This window comes from Acipenser ruthenus, chromosome 11, assembly GCF_902713425.1.
Source record: "Acipenser ruthenus chromosome 11, fAciRut3.2 maternal haplotype, whole genome shotgun sequence".
In the NCBI taxonomy this organism is placed as follows: Eukaryota; Metazoa; Chordata; class Actinopteri; order Acipenseriformes; family Acipenseridae; genus Acipenser; species Acipenser ruthenus.
In genome coordinates this window covers 10,892,816-10,909,717 of record NC_081199.1, presented here as the reverse complement: position 1 = coordinate 10,909,717, position 16,902 = coordinate 10,892,816, and the positions used below count along the sequence as shown (strand labels likewise).

The following is a 16,902-nucleotide window of genomic DNA, read 5'->3' as shown; positions in this document are numbered from 1 at the left end:
ACTTTTCAAGCATTGCATGACAAAGAAAAAGGGCACTTTTGGGGCATAAGGACAAGAAGACAGGAGCCCACCCAGCCCCCTCTCCCTTCCACACGTCACTGCCTTTAAGAATACTGGATTGCTCTCTTATTGTGCAGAAGGCTGTTTTGGTGTGTTACTCCTAGATTAAAGTTGAGGATCATACCCTGATTGGAAAAGTTCATTAAAGAAGAAAACTCAATATTATACCAGATTCACAGCTTTAATATGACTGAGTCATTCACCAACATGACCAATGACATCATCATTTTAAAAGGATTTATTTAGCAGACGCCTTTATCCAAGGCAACTTACAGAGACTAGGGTGTGTGAACTATGCATTAGCTGCAGAGTCACTTACAATTACATCTCACCCAAAAGACAGAGCACAAGGAGGTTAAGTGACTTGCTCAGGGTCACACAATGAATCAGTGACTGACGTGGGATTCGAACCGGGGACCTACTGGTTACAAGCCCTTTTCTTTAACCACTGGTGTCATTGGCAATGATGATGTCATTGCCAATGACATCATCATTTTAAAAGGATTGCTATATGAATTGTAAAGGGTATCTCTGTAAGGGTTAGTGACGTGGAAAACAGATGTCATGTTTTTAAATTAACACCAACAGAGAAGATATATATATATATTTTAAATGTCCTAATCTGCCAACTTTAAAACTTCACCTGTGCACCACTGAACATGTACGTGTGAGGCTGAGATGAGGACCCAATACATGTAACACAGGAAGTAAACTTCCTTACAAAAACAGAATGGAAAACAATGACATGGGACTTGTTATAACCTTTCAAGACGTAGGGCATTTTGAAAGCCTTTCTCAATGACTTACCCCTACCGATACTCCTTTATCCTGCTACACCACAGTGTTTGATAGCAGTGTGTCTTTACCTCTTACCCGCTTCCTTTGTTACTGATATTAGGGATTTCATATTTGTTACGCTTTTAAAAGGTGTAATACAACTTCTGGTGATGTCCTTTCAACCTGCAACCTCAATGCAGACTGAGTGCAACAGATATTAGGACCCCTCCTGACACATGAAACTCCCTTTTGATGCACGAAGGACATTAAAGCAGTTAAAACCAACATATAATAGTGTAAACCTCACCTGTTCTGTGTTTCAATTCACACAGCTGTGAGACACATGTATATATACCAGTTTAGTTAAAGCTCTCCTACTTTCAAGTACTCTGTTAGTTCCACCACTTCACCTCAGCAGAGTGTTCACAGTCCAAGCATGGCACTGGCTGAACAGCACTTCAGTCATGAGGTAGGGGAAGTAGCTGCTTGCTAGATTCCATTCTCCAGGTGATTAAGAGCAATACCATGTAATACTATTATGGTGTAATAGTGTAGGTTTAATAAGACAACTGGGACTCAATTATAACATTGTGTAGGTTTTATTAGGTATAATAGACATAGTTTCTCACAAATTATGTAAACAGCATTTACGTGTTAACATTCAAATAGAATCTGAATAGAAAATACACTTAAGAGTAATCTGAAGGAATCACAACGATTGCTCACTGAGCACTTTTCAGTCTGCACTAGGCAAAAAACAAGATCCTTAAATTATATATATAAAAAATAATTCCTTTCAAGTGTTGAAACATTTGGCAGTTTCCTGGATTTTAACTGGGATTCTGCGTGAAAGCAGTTAAGTTCAGTTCTCCAGTATTGTCATCCTGCCCCCTCAGTATAGAGCATTAAAACACGTCGCTCCCGCTCTGCCCCTGTAGTGCACAACACGCAGCTGTACAAAACTAACAATCCAAACGTGCAGCACACCAGACAATAAACAAGAGGGGAGATGAGGACTGTACCAGTGAGGAGAGAGCTAAACATGTCTTATACTGCTTAAAACAATACATCTAACATTGCAGTATTGTCAACCGATAAAGAAACAGACCAGGGGTCCCATTTTTATCCTTTAGTGTAATTGTGTCCAGTAACACAGAGAAGTGCTTTGGTTACAGTAATGCAGACTTGGGGTTTTCAGAAGGCATTTGTAGGTCATCAGGTAACCCTAAAAATCCAGGTGTTTCAAACAGGAACTACATATTTGTTATTTCCATGTATATGGTTTTCTGTCATATACATGGAAATAACACTAATATTACCAATATGATATTTATCCTTATCGTTGCAATTCCAACACAATAACATATATTGAATACAATTATTTAAAATGTGCGTGATTGAATCAACATGACATGAACCTGCACCCTTCCAGACTGCAGGCATATACACGGATTGCTACCTTACAGAGCGCCTTGATTAATACCTCGTTTCCCGCACGCTGCAGCCTAGTTCTAAGGAATGGACAAACAGTGCTTTCAGCCCGGGAATGCTGTATGTACACATTGTTTTAAACATGTGTTGTTGTTCAGTGCGCAAAAGACAGCAGTTACAAAATAAACCAAAACTACAATACATTAAAAAAAAAAGAAACACAAAGCCTGGTTGATTGGGGATACTGGAACATGCAGATCAGGTAAAGGCTATGGTAACATGCTCTAGAAGCTACTGATATCTGTCACTTTCCACAAACCCTCACCTTAACCCGAACCCAGAATTCAGTACTTCAATGTTATGTAGTTGAATAATGCTTAAACAAAGATTTTAAAGTGTCGAGTGTCAGCGATGTAAAGTGTCATTTTTTACCGTGGCACACCAGGGGGCATAGCATTCTCACCTCTGCAAGAAAACATTTTAAAAATATGAGTCTGTTCACAAAACTAAGGACTGTTTTAAAGAATTATTAATCAAATCTCACTTAAAGACCATGAAACATTTTTCAACTGTCTTAGAGAGTTTACATGTTTACATTTTTCAAAGCGCTGTTTAACATATACCAATGTTTATAATCAAAAACAGTACTTAAAAAAAACCATCCCTTACAGTTTTGTGACCAGGACCCTATACAGTATTCCAAAATATATGTTCTATCTATTTCTCTTACATGTGGGTTCAGCCTCAATGTACATACCCTTTGCATATCTCAAGACTCAGTTTGGGACCATCAGAACAGTCTACTTTTCCAGTTCAGATTTCAAAGCTCAAACCTGACCCTATTTGAATTTCAACCTGCACTCACTCCATATACATTTAACACAGTCTTGGCGAATACTGCACAACATGATATAAAACAAATGAAAAATGAACAACAAGGCACAGCTATGTACTGCAGTAATCTATACCTGACTGTTATATTAATACCATAAGGGTTCAGTACCATGAAAAAGCAACTCCCCTTGAGCACAGCATGCAGCCTATTAGAACAAACGCACAGGTATAATTAAACTAACCCCAAGACAAAACTCTAATGCGAAACGTATAAGGAATGGCCATACCAAGTTTCATCCCTGTTGGATGAGCAGTTCTCAAGATAGAGCTAAAAAATGGGATATACTTTACTGGGAATACATACATACAATACATGCATCTCCAGACTACGTTATATCCCCATCATGGGGATAATCAATTATTAGGGTAACTTTTTGGAATGTGCTTTTAAAAGACAAACACTACAATTATCCCTGCAGTAAACAAACCATGAATTAAAAGCCACTGAATAAGATTTCACTTCACCACTCTTCTGAAAGGTGCAATAACCTTTGAAAAACATTTTCTAATCATCGGAACAAGTAGGATTGTTTTGCTGTTGATTTTTGTTATTTTATTTTTCTCATCTTAAAAAGGTACCTTAATATCAAGTAGAGTGACATGGTCATCCCAGCCCAGGGTATACATTACAGAGAGTGGCGAGTGTATGGGTTTAAGGCACGTTGTTGCTGCCGAATCATTGGTTTAAAAACCGACTGGGATAAATCTACTGCAAGTAACCGAGCACTGATGGATCTAATCGGTTTCTCTGGTTAAAAATGCATCAGTATAATGTAGTTTCATCAAACCTGAAGAAGAAGTTCCCAGTATTTAACAATGTTCAACCACTGAGGTGCCAGTGTCCGGAACAAATAGGCCCGCTGTGACCTAACTTTCAGGTCATACTCAGTTACAAAGAAGATGTTTACTAAAGTCTAGAAAACAATGAAAATCAACAGCAAACCCATACGGCACTGAGAGCTAAGAACACATGTTATTACACAAGCTTTACATTGCAAGATAAATGTACAAGAATTCACTGGCCAACAAATAAATAGTTCTAGCAACAGGCCAGTCAATAAGCTTCAACCCATGCCATCAGACGATGGCCACACATGGGGAAAAGATCAAGGTTTCTCCAATCAAGTATCATATACACTCCACTCCACCAAGTACTGGAGCTCTATACAGGTAGGTCCTGTACACCCTGTGCAAACTGCATTAGGCTACACTCATTGTGTTGGTTGAACCCTTTAATCCTGTGTTCACCGGTAACACTGCTGGTGTTCCAGTGGATCCAGTACTGACACCCTATAGTTTAAGATGCTCCATTAGTTAGCAGTCTGGGCCACTATCTCTGTATCTTTTGCCACAGTTCTCAGCAGATGTATCCAGAATGCAGGTGTATCCAGGATATAAAGGGTTAACGCAGTACAATCAGTTTTATTTTCAGCGTATTCTCTGGACTTTATAGGTACAGCGTATAGCAGCGGAAAGTTACCTGAAACGTACCTATTTCTAAACAAGAGAAATACTTTGAACACAGTTACTAAAGGGGTTATTTTCAAAACCAGGTATTTTGTATTGTGAATATATTCAATTACTTTCACCATTTTTAAGTATAAATGTGATATGATTTTTTATTTGAAATTTACTGAGTTTAGTGATTTTTTAACACGTGTTAAAATATGCTTTCGTATTTCCAAAACTGTATACCTGTAATTCACCCAACATCTTGCCAGGTCCTGAACCCTCTATGTACAGAACGGTGAGCACAGGACCGTCTACAAACTGCTCTCTAATATAATACAGCAGACAGAAAACACAGCAATACAGTGCGTATTATGAGGACTGCTCTAGCTGTAGTATATATTATGCCTCAGTACGCCACTAGAGGGGGGTGTACTACAGTGAAGCGTGTACCGGAGAGACAGCTGCATACTGTTTTTTACACGCAGCTCATAACTGGAGTCCAGTCCAAGGTATACGTTACAGAGAGTGCTGAGAGTATGGAATGGGTTTAAGTCACGTCGTTGCTTCTGAATCATTAGGAATCTTTAAGAACCGACTAGACTGGGATAAATCAGGAACTACGAACGCAGTACTGATGGGTCTAATCACCTCCTCTCATTGAGAACGCATTAGTATAGGTAACCATGACTATAATCATCAAAGCTGGATAAAAACAGTCCCATATTTAATATTCAATTGTTCAACCATTCAAGTGCCAGTGTCCTGAAAAAGCAGGTACTGTGACCTAATTAATACATCGGGGCATGTAATACAGGTCTATTCAATTGAGATAGACACTGGTGTATCTAAGTACAGCTGCTCAGATTATTACAACTGGTGTAGCAGGGTTTACAAATCAGACCTCTAGCAGTGCATGTAATCTGTACAATGGCAATGCCAGAGGGAAGGGTCCTATTCAGTGATTTAAAAAGGACTGAGCTGCCAATGATTAGATCCAATGAACAGACCTCACATTCTTCATCAAGAGATAAGAACTCATGAAGAACAGGGACACAGTGCCTGCAACATCCCCAAGAACATGTGCACAGGAATGCCCGTACCAAGTGCCACCATATGAGCTACCATGTAAATACAATCCATGTACAGAATGGGTCCCTGTCAGTGGGATAATTATAGTAAGTATAAAGCAAAGAGTTCAGTTGGTCAGATATTGGAATGTTCTTTTGAGGAAATAAGCTTGAAGGCACTAACCCCAAAGTCCTGGTACATTTATACGTTAAATAGTATCTCTGTGCCTTAAAAGTGTAAATATGAAACACTAAACGTTTTTATCACTAGATGGTGCACTAACTATACAGTAACAGAATTATACTGCATGTCAAAATGTGGCATTAATGAGAATTATAGAAAGGGGTGCCAGCCACACCGAGGTTACACATAGAACAATCTGGACAGATACGTTTCCGAGTTCAGCTCAAGAAGCACTTAGCAATTGTCAAAACTATCGACCCCCCACCCCAGCTTGGGGGCAGTACCTATTTGGCCAGGCTTCCCTGTCTAATACAGTGAGTACAGAGGGTGGCGCGTCCTGATCCGGGGAGAAGCGGGGCGGGGCTGCCTGCAGTTGGGTCCTGTCCTCCTCCTCCTCCTTCTATTGGCTGCTGGCTGCGTGCTCTTCCCCGGCCCCTCCCTTGGGCTCCTGGGATTTGGATACGGAGCCGTTGTCTGACTGCAGCACCTCCACAGAGAAGCTGATCTTCTTCGAGTGCAAGATGCTGTAAGTGTTGTCGAACCGCAGTACATCTGGGGAGCAGAGACACTGGTTTAACTACTGCATTTCTCAAGGCATTCTTTACTTTGAACACAGCCCTGTGCAATCAGGCGTATGCACTTATGTAAGTGTGCTTATACACAAGATGAGTGCATGGATCTGTATGTGGGACTGTTTTATGAAACGGTTGAAGAGAAAGCAACAAGTGAAAACTAGAAAGGCTTTAATGTGTTCTTTTGTCAATGTTACTGCCACAACTTGTGTCATGTGTAGCAAAGTACATTTATAAAAACACTGGCCCCATGCACTGACTTAACCCTTTGCGGTCCTATGTTGGACCAGGTCCGACATTACAATTTTTCCTTTCCGGTCAAGGACCCTGCTTTTTAAAATTAGGAGATGATTTATCCGTATGCACGACTATGAAGAGATATGTGACAAATACAGCGAACAAGGGGTGGGGCAGGGCTGGAGATGCAGTACTGCGTGTCATGTTGGTATGCAGTGCCTTTTAAACCTGTTTTACTGTGTATAGAATTACTTTTAAACAGCTCGTATGAAAATAAATTAGACCTGACACGCCTGACCGGCGCTGAATAAATGGACCTCAAAGGGTTAACCTTAACAATAGGGGTGTTTTTACTAGGAGACAGGAATTGTACAGTTTTTATTTGGTGTTCAATTATGTTTCGCCACAAAGCCTCAAGAGAACGGACAGTCAGTGTGTGCACTACACTCCCACATCCAATCACCTCTTAACACCACGGTGCTCTCCAGTGGATGCTGGGAGCTGCCAGCCCGTGGAGGACAGAGGCCAGCCCTGCAGGTGTCCGCCCTTGCTCACCTTATCAATTAGAAAAGAGCAGGCCAAGCGTACCAGCTCAAGCAGTGTGTGTACTCACAGATGCCTGGGTCCTGACAGGTGAAAGAGCCGTCCTCCGGTACTAGGTGTGCATTGTACCGCTGGCTCGGAACCACCTCCACCATCTCGGCCGCCTTCTGCCGCTCCCCCACCTTCGTCTTGATGAAGACCCCGAAGCCGATGTCCAACCCCTCGCTGGCAAACTGCCACCTGCAAACCGACAACCAATCAGACACTGCTCCGACACACACACACACACACACACCAGACACTACTCCGACACACACACACACACACACACACACACACCCATCAGACACTGCTGCGACACACACACATCAGACACTGCTCTGACACACACACACACACACACACACACATCAGACACTGCTCCGACACACACACACACACACACACACATCAGACACTGCTCCGACACAGACACACACACACACACACATCAGACACTGCTCCGACACACTCACACACACACACACATCAGACACTGCTCCGACACACACACACACACACCCATCAGACACTACTCCGACACACACACACACACCAGACACTGCTCCGACACACACACACACACACCCATCAGACACTGCTGCGACACACACACATCAGACACTGCTCTGACACACACACACACACACACACACATCAGACACTGCTCCGACACACTCACACACACACACACATCAGACACTGCTCCGACACACACACACACACACACACACACACGACACTGCTCCGACACACTCACACACACACACACACCAGACACTGCTCCGACACACACACACACACCCATCAGACACTGCTCCGACACACACACCAGACACTGCTCCGACACACACACACACACACACACATCAGACACTGCTCCGACACACTCACACACACACACACATATCAGACACTGCTCCGACACACTCACACACACACACACATCAGACACTGCTCCGACACACACACACACACACACACACACATCAGACACTGCTCCGACACACACACACACACACATCAGACACTGCTCCGACACACACACACACTCATCAAACACTGTTCCGACACACACACAAACACACATCAGACACTGCTCCGACACACTCACACACACACACACATCAGACACTGCTCCGACACACACACACACACACCCATCAGACACTGCTGTGACACACACACATCAGACACTGCTCCGACACACACACACACACACACACACACACACATCAGACACTGCTCCGACACACACACACACATATCAGACACTGCTCCGACACACTCACACACACACACATATCAGACACTGCTCCGACACACACACACACACACACACATCAGACACTGCTCCGACACACACACACACACGACACTACTCCGACACACACACACACATCAGACACTGCTCCGACACACACACACACACACACCCATCAGACACTGCTCCGACACAGACACACACACACACACTCATCAAACACTGCTCCGACACACACACAAACACACATCAGACACTGCTCCGACACACACACACACACACACACACACACACACACACACACACACACACACCAGACACTGCTCCGACACATACACACACACACACATCAGACACTGCTCCGACACACAGACACATCAGACACTGCTCCGACACACACACACACACACACACACACACACACACACAGTACTGCTTTCTTTCTGGGGACATTGATTCCTATTATATTACACTTTAGGATTCCTAAGGAAACTCTACAACTCGTCCCCATCAGGACGATTCATTCCCCCTATAGAAAGTATATGGAAATCAGTAATAAGCTCATCACAGCTTGATCTTGCAATCTAATAGAACCTAAAGCTCTGGGACAGCATTCAGGATTTAAAAAAAAATAAAGAAATGTTTTCAAATGTTAGATGCTACATGTGGCAGTGTGACCCCGCCTTGTGTGTATTGTTTGTTTATATGTTGCATGTAGTGTGTTAAATGTTGGTGTATAGTCATTGGTACACGGGATATAAATGGGTTTACTGGGTTTACTACATATGAACACTCTTTTCACTGCTCAGAAGGTGTAAGGAGGTGAAGTTCTGTGATCAATCAGCTACTAGGAATTAGATGATCGTTGATGGGCCAAATGGCCCAATATATATTTTAACATGCTGTGTATGTCAGATACATGTCTTCTAACTGCACAGAAGGTGGTGCTGTGTGCCCTTCAGCGCTGCAGGCCTGGGTTCCAGTCCAGCTCAGTGAAATGCTTCCCAGTGGACATTAGCCCACATTACAAAAGCACCACGCAATGTAATTAACAGTGACTTGTGAAGAGCTGCCCCGGAGTGAATAGCAGGCAGGGGTGCCCAGGTCAGGCCTGAGACGCGCTTGCTTGCATGTGGCTGAGCCTCTGCTCCATTGCTGCTCCCCTTTCCTGAGCGGTCGGGATGGGGAAGGGAAAGCCCCACTCACCTGAGCACACAGCCAGGGAACAGGATCTCATACTCGAGCTGCTGGGAGGAGCCGCGGCTGATGCAGAGAGTCTGCTCGTACTGCTGCTTGATGGAGACCCGCACGTAGTAGGACTGAGGTACCTCCCCTCCGTACTTAACCTGGAACACAACACAGGCAGCAGTGAGCTGACTGCATGAAGAGGCTGAACAACTACATTGAATAGAACTCAATTCCACTTCCAAATGTAAAAACACAAGACTGCTCTATGAGCCCACGCAGCGTTACCAAACACTGTGCTGTGTTTAAAACACACAGTACTGTTTCATGTAGTCTTGATGAGCCAAACAGCCTCCTCTAGTTTTTTTCTTATGTTCTACAGCTGCAAATATCTTATTCTTTTAAAACATATTCACAATGATTTTGAAATGTTATTATTATGTTTTTTTTAAGAAGCTATGGAATGAAAATGAACTAATCCCCCTGCATAGATTTGGAGAAACTTGGCTCAGATTCTTCAGCTGAATGTCATTTAATCAAACCCAACCTTAGTGCTGCATATTATTATTTATTTCTTAGCAGACACCCTTATCCAGGGAGACTTACAATTGTTACAAGATATCACATTATTTTTGTCCCCCACCTGGGATTGAACCCACAACCCTCCAGTCAAGAGTCCAGAGCCCTAACCACTACTCCACACTGCTGCCCTTGTACTATTATTGTGGTATTTGATTTATATATATATATATATATATATATATATATATATATATATATATATATATATATATATATATATATATATATATATATATATATATATATATATATATATATATATATATATATATATATATATATATATATATATATATATATATATACACACACACACACACACACACACACCTACACACACACAAACATAAGAATGAAATTAAAAATTAAACCAACCGAGAATGTAGAGCTGTTTCCTGATCTTGTTTGTAAAGAGAGATGAAAAGAAAACAGACAGACAGACAGACAGAAAGCCAAGGAGCCCAAATTGTGTAGGAACTTTTAAAAATGATCTGTATGAATAATGCAATCAAAAAATACAGCGCTACTTGATGACTCCTGTTAATTCTCTGTTCTATGGCAATATTATTAAATCACTGTATGACCACACTGTATTTTATAAAGTCTGGATTGAAAACAGGGTGATTCAGAACTCTATTGTTTTGCACTGTCTTTAAAAGCAATCACTCCAGTATTCTAGTCCTGTATTCCAGCCCTGTATTCTAGCCTTGTAATCTAGTCCTGTATTCTAGCCCTGTATTCTAGCCCTGTATTCTAGTCCTGTAATCTAGTCCTGTATTCTAGCCCTGTATTCTAGCCCTGTAATCTAGTCCTGTATTTTAGCCCTGTAATCTAGTCCTGTATTTTAGCCCTGTATTCTAGCCCTGTATTCTAGTCCTGTAATCTAGTCCTGTATTCTAGCCCTGTATTCTAGCCTTGTAATCTAGTCCTGTATTCTAGCCCTGTATTCTAGTCCTGTATTTTAGCCCTGTATTCTAGCCCTGTATTCTAGTCCTGTAATCTAGTCTTGTAATCTAGTCCTGTATTCTAGCCTTGTATTCTGTCCTGTATTCTAGCCCTGTATTCTAGCCCTGTATTCTAGTCCTGTAATCTAGTCCTGTATTCTAGTCCTGTATTCTAGCCTTGTATTCTAGTCCTGTATTCTAGCCTTGTATTCTAGTCCTGTATTCTAGTCCTGTAATCTAGTCCTGTATTCTAGCCCTGTATTCTAGCCTTGTAATCTAGTCCTGTATTCTAGCCCTGTATTCTAGTCCTGTATTTTAGCCCTGTATTCTAGCCCTGTATTCTAGTCCTGTAATCTAGTCTTGTAATCTAGTCCTGTATTCTAGCCTTGTATTCTGTCCTGTATTCTAGCCCTGTATTCTAGCCCTGTATTCTAGTCCTGTAATCTAGTCCTGTATTCTAGCCCTGTATTCTAGCCCTGTATTCTAGTCCTGTATTCTAGCCTTGTATTCTAGTCCTGTATTCTAGCCTTGTATTCTAGCCCTGTATTCTAGCCTTGTATTCTAGTCCTGTATTCTAGCCTTGTATTCTAGTCCTGTATTCTAGCCTTGTATTCTAGCCCTGTATTCTAGCCTTGTATTCTAGTCCTGTATTCTAGCCTTGTATTCTAGTCCTGTATTCTAGCCTTGTATTCTAGTCCTGTATTCTAGTCCTGTATTCTAGTCCTGTAATCTAGTCCTGTATTCTAGTCCTGTATTCTAGCCCTGTATTCTAGTCCTGTATTCTAGTCCTGTATTCTAGCCTTGTATTCTAGTCCTGTATTCTAGCCTTGTATTCTAGCCCTGTATTCTAGCCTTGTATTCTAGTCCTGTATTCTAGCCTTGTATTCTAGCCCTGTATTCTAGTCCTGTAATCTAGTCCTGTATTCTAGTCCTGTATTCTAGTCCTGTAATCTAGTCCTGTATTCTAGTCCTGTATTCTAGCCCTGTATTCTAGCCCTGTATTCTAGTCCTGTATTCTAGCCTTGTATTCTAGTCCTGTATTCTAGCCTTGTATTCTAGCCCTGTATTCTAGTCCTGTATTCTAGCCTTGTATTCTAGTCCTGTATTCTAGCCTTGTATTCTAGCCTTGTATTCTAGTCCTGTATTCTAGTCCTGTATTCTAGTCCTGTAATCTAGTCCTGTATTCTAGTCCTGTATTCTAGCCCTGTATTCTAGCCCTGTATTCTAGTCCTGTATTCTAGCCTTGTAATCTAGTCCTGTATTTTAGCCCTGTATTCTAGCCTTGTTATCTAGTCCTGTATTTTAGCCCTGTATTCTGTCCTGTATTCTAGCCCTGTATTCTAGCCCTGTATTCTAGTCCTGTAATCTAGTCCTGTATTCTAGCCTTGTATTCTAGCCCTGTATTCTAGCCTTGTAATCTAGTCCTGTATTCTAGCCCTGTATTCTAGCCTTGTTATCTAGTCCTGTATTTTAGCCCTGTATTCTAGTCCTGTATTCTAGCCTTGTATTCTAGCCCTGTATTCTAGCCTTGTAATCTAGTCCTGTATTTTAGCCCTGTATTCTAGCCCTGTATTCTAGTCCTGTAATCTAGTCCTGTATTCTAGCCCTGTATTCTAGCCTTGTAATCTAGTCCTGTATTTTAGCCCTGTATTCTAGCCCTGTATTCTAGTCCTGTAATCTAGTCCTGTATTCTAGCCCTGTATTCTAGCCTTGTATTCTAGTCCTGTAATCTAGTCCTGTATTCTAGTCCTGTATTCTAGTCCTGTATTCTAGCCTTGTATTCTAGCCCTGTATTCTAGTCCTGTAATCTAGTCCTGTATTCTAGTCCTGTATTCTAGTCCTGTATTCTAGCCTTGTATTCTAGTCCTGTATTCTAGCCTTGTATTCTAGCCCTGTATTCTAGCCTTGTAATCTAGTCCTGTATTCTAGCCCTGTATTCTAGCCTTGTTATCTAGTCCTGTATTTTAGCCCTGTATTCTAGTCCTGTATTCTAGCCTTGTATTCTAGCCCTGTATTCTAGCCTTGTAATCTAGTCCTGTATTTTAGCCCTGTATTCTAGCCCTGTATTCTAGTCCTGTAATCTAGTCCTGTATTCTAGCCCTGTATTCTAGCCTTGTAATCTAGTCCTGTATTTTAGCCCTGTATTCTAGCCCTGTATTCTAGTCCTGTAATCTAGTCCTGTATTCTAGCCTTGTAATCTAGTCCTGTATTCTAGCCCTGTATTCTAGCCTTGTAATCTAGTCCTGTAATCTAGTCCTGTATTCTAGTCCTGTATTCTAGTCCTGTATTCTATCACACACCTGTTAAGCGCACTGAGTTTTCATTTTCCACCTTTCTTGCATTTATGAACAAATACAAAAGAATAGGACGGTAGAATACGTTGATTTGTGTTTGAACCTCAGTGCATGATTCCTATCGTTTTAGTTTGAGGTGTACACTTTTTTAAATACGGTACTGGCTGTAGAACTACCTATTAATATTAATGTCTAAGAGGGTGCAAGTTGATCGTCTACCGTAGGCTTAATTACAGGGTGAGAGATGCATTTAATTTGTGGAGTATTTATACTTAAGAACTTTTTTACACAGCCTGCTATTTAGTACAATAATAATACCTCCTTCCGTTTCAACAAGCCTGAATAATCAATTGACGTCAGAGCAGAACTTCAAACCGTGTGCAATTGTCTTTAATTGGTCTGAAATATTGACATTGTGGAGCATCCCTCTCCACCACAGACCGTCCTCCACACAGCCTGCAGCCCCCGAGATGCTCTCACACTGAATTATGAATCCCCTTGACACTGGGTTTTAATAGAAACACAGCTCTCCTGGCTTATTGTTTCTTTTCTTAATATTATTTTCCATATTAAACATGTACACCTTTTATTAATATAATACAAGTTTCAAAAGTACAGACATTTCAGTCATCTTTCATTACCTATATGGTCCTAATTTTGGTTTTCTTCTGTACTTTGTGACAGTTTGCTTTTGAAGAGGAGTAAAGAAAACTATGAGAGAGTTCAACCTTCTTGAATTACAATCTAATTGCCAGTGAACATTTCAACCGCTCATATTGCATCTAAGGGATTATATTACCTTTCTGTCACAATCTTAGTCTAGCATTCATTCCTGCTGTACTGGCCTGATGTACCTTTACAGAGAATAGCCTAGCGTTGGGGGTGGATGGTTAATATCAATCCAAACACTAAACCATAAACTCGGGAGGTAAAACTAAGAGCCTGGTTTAAAGATTTCATGTGTTAAATCAATTTCCAGTGTGTCCTACCTAAACTACTTTCTTTTAGTTTTGACCTCACTACAGGAATCTGTAGCAAAGGAGCTACAATAACTGGCCACAGAAAGAACCCAGCCTCATTCTTGATGATGTGCCCAACTGAATTTATTAGCAATCAAACCAGACACTTTTCAGTTTTTTTCAAGGCAATGTACAAATCATGTCTCAAGCATCAATACATTATATTGTACACATCTACTGTTACACCCCAGTTTCTGTTAGTAAAGGATTGGATAACATCTGAAAAAACACATACAGTAGAACCTGTCATATCTGATACTGTAAGATACAATACCCTGTACTAACTGATGGGCCTCTGGCATGTGTCATATACACATGCCGCTACAATCAGAACGGTACAGATGGAAACTGATCAATGCACATTTTATTATTCATCTCTTAGCAGGGCAGAACGGATTCAGTTGCAGATTTAAAAAAGACAGTGCTTCCGGGAAATGCATTTCACTTTTGACATGCTGTCACTTCACATAAACAACCTGCCCAGTTGAACCATGTTCAATATAAAAACAAGAAAGCAAGGGATTCGTAGCATTTCCCTACCGTTAAAAAGATGAACACATGTACGATGGTGATTTAGACAAACCTGTACTTGACATTGTAATTTATAACGCAATGTTGTTAATAAAGCAACTACAATGTAGTGTAACGAGTCCCTCTGAGATACGATATTTTCACATATCCGATGGACCCCTGGAACCAATTAAATCAGATAGAACAGATTCTATTGTATCAAAAACACTTACAACTGCCACAATGAAATACTAATTTGTGTTTGTAATCTATCTGTGCAATACAGCTTATAAAAATGATTTCCTGAAGATAGGCAATGCACTTCTCCTAAATAGAAGCTACAAGCCATCTGTATTAATATACAAGGCAATTACAGTGTTGTGGAAAAACATTCCCAAGCGATTTGAATAGTGTGTCCCTGTGGAACACTGTGTGCACAGCTACAGTGCACTCAATGAAAGTGGTGGTAGCCCCAGCCTACGTCTTAACATACTATCAATGCCTACACTAACTTTTATAACATGTAGGAATGTGCAGCATATTTGAAGTAATGAATGTCGCAGAGTTGCCAAGCCTGAATCACTGGGATCCTTTAAGAACCAAATTAAGACACAGCCCCAGCCCTTGTTGCCTGTAATTTGAAGGCTCCACCTGCTACTTTCATTGTCCTGTGGACAATGGTGTTTCTACAACAGCAGCAGTGTAAATCACCTGGAACATTCAAATCAACACCTCAACAGATCTGTAAAAACAACATTCACAAAACAGTTTAAATGCTGACCATTGATTCCAAAGAGAGGACACAGGAGAAAAAGGCAAAACAGTACATAGAAGTGAGGAGGCATTTCATTACCTGGAAGCCAGGATTGGGGACTAAAAAGAGGTACCAACAGCGAGGCGCTGAAGACTGTGTGCATACTAGGAGTGTTTGTAAAAAACAACAACTTGCATGCATTCACTGCAGCCTCTTAGGAGGAGAAACACTGCAAGAGGGGTCAAGGCTGAGAGCCCATTCAAAAGAGAGAACAAGCAACTTCTTAGGACGTCAATTAAAAGAGGAACAGACAATTTAATCATAAAGTCCTCTGAAATGACCAAATCGGAGAGCACTACAAGATCATGAGGGAAAATGAAATCCAAAATGCCGCCATGAACAAAATGTGACATTTCTGTGAGAAAAAGTGAACTGTGTTTCGGGCAATGATACTCAATTAGAAGGGTGAAAGGTGAGGAGGAGAAATAGCGAGCAAAAGATTTGAAAAGATGATGCAGAATAGACTGAAAGAGCACTGTTAACCCTCAACACGTCCGCAGGAAAATGGACTTGCTTCAGTAAGAAGAAAACTGTCCTTGTGATGGATCAGTTAAGGTTAGGTTTTGTGATGGATCAGTTAAGGTCAGGTCTTGTGATGGATCAGTTAAGGTTAGGTCTTGTGATGGATCATTTAAGGTTAGATCTTGTGATGGATCAGTTAAGGTCAGGTCTTGTGATGGATCAGTTAAGGTCAGGTCTTGTGATGGATCAGTTAAGGTTAGGTCTTGTGATGGATCAGTTAAGGTTAGATCTTGTGATGGATCAGTTAAGGTTAGATCTTGTGATGGATCAGTTAAGGTCAGGTCTTGTGATGGATCAGTTAAGGTTAGATCTTGTGATGGATCAGTTAAGGTCAGGTCTTGTGATGGATCAGTTAAGGTCTGGTCTTGTGATGGATCAGTTAAGGTTAGAACTTGTGATGGATCAGTTAAGGTCAGGTCTTGTGATGGATCAGTTAAGGTCAGGTCTTGTGATGGATCAGTTAAGGTCTGGTCTTGTGATGGATCAGTTAAGGTCAGGTCTTGTGATGGATC

The 16,902-nt window shown here is 41.3% G+C and overlaps 1 protein-coding gene across 1 annotated transcript in view; it reads right to left on the bottom strand.

Moving 5' to 3' along the window:
* Positions 1-3,086: 3,086 nt before the first annotated feature.
* Positions 3,087-16,902, bottom strand: part of LOC117426622 (SEC14-like protein 2) — a 36,000-nt gene continuing 22,184 nt past the window's right edge. Inside the window, exons 10-12 of the mRNA XM_034044383.3 lie at positions 9,727-9,866; positions 7,288-7,457; positions 3,087-6,417 (exon numbers count right to left, since the gene is read on the bottom strand). Of these exons, the coding sequence (XP_033900274.3) occupies positions 6,266-6,417; positions 7,288-7,457; positions 9,727-9,866 (462 nt within the window). The 3' untranslated portion in view covers positions 3,087-6,265. The remainder of the gene's footprint in view (positions 6,418-7,287; positions 7,458-9,726; positions 9,867-16,902) is intronic.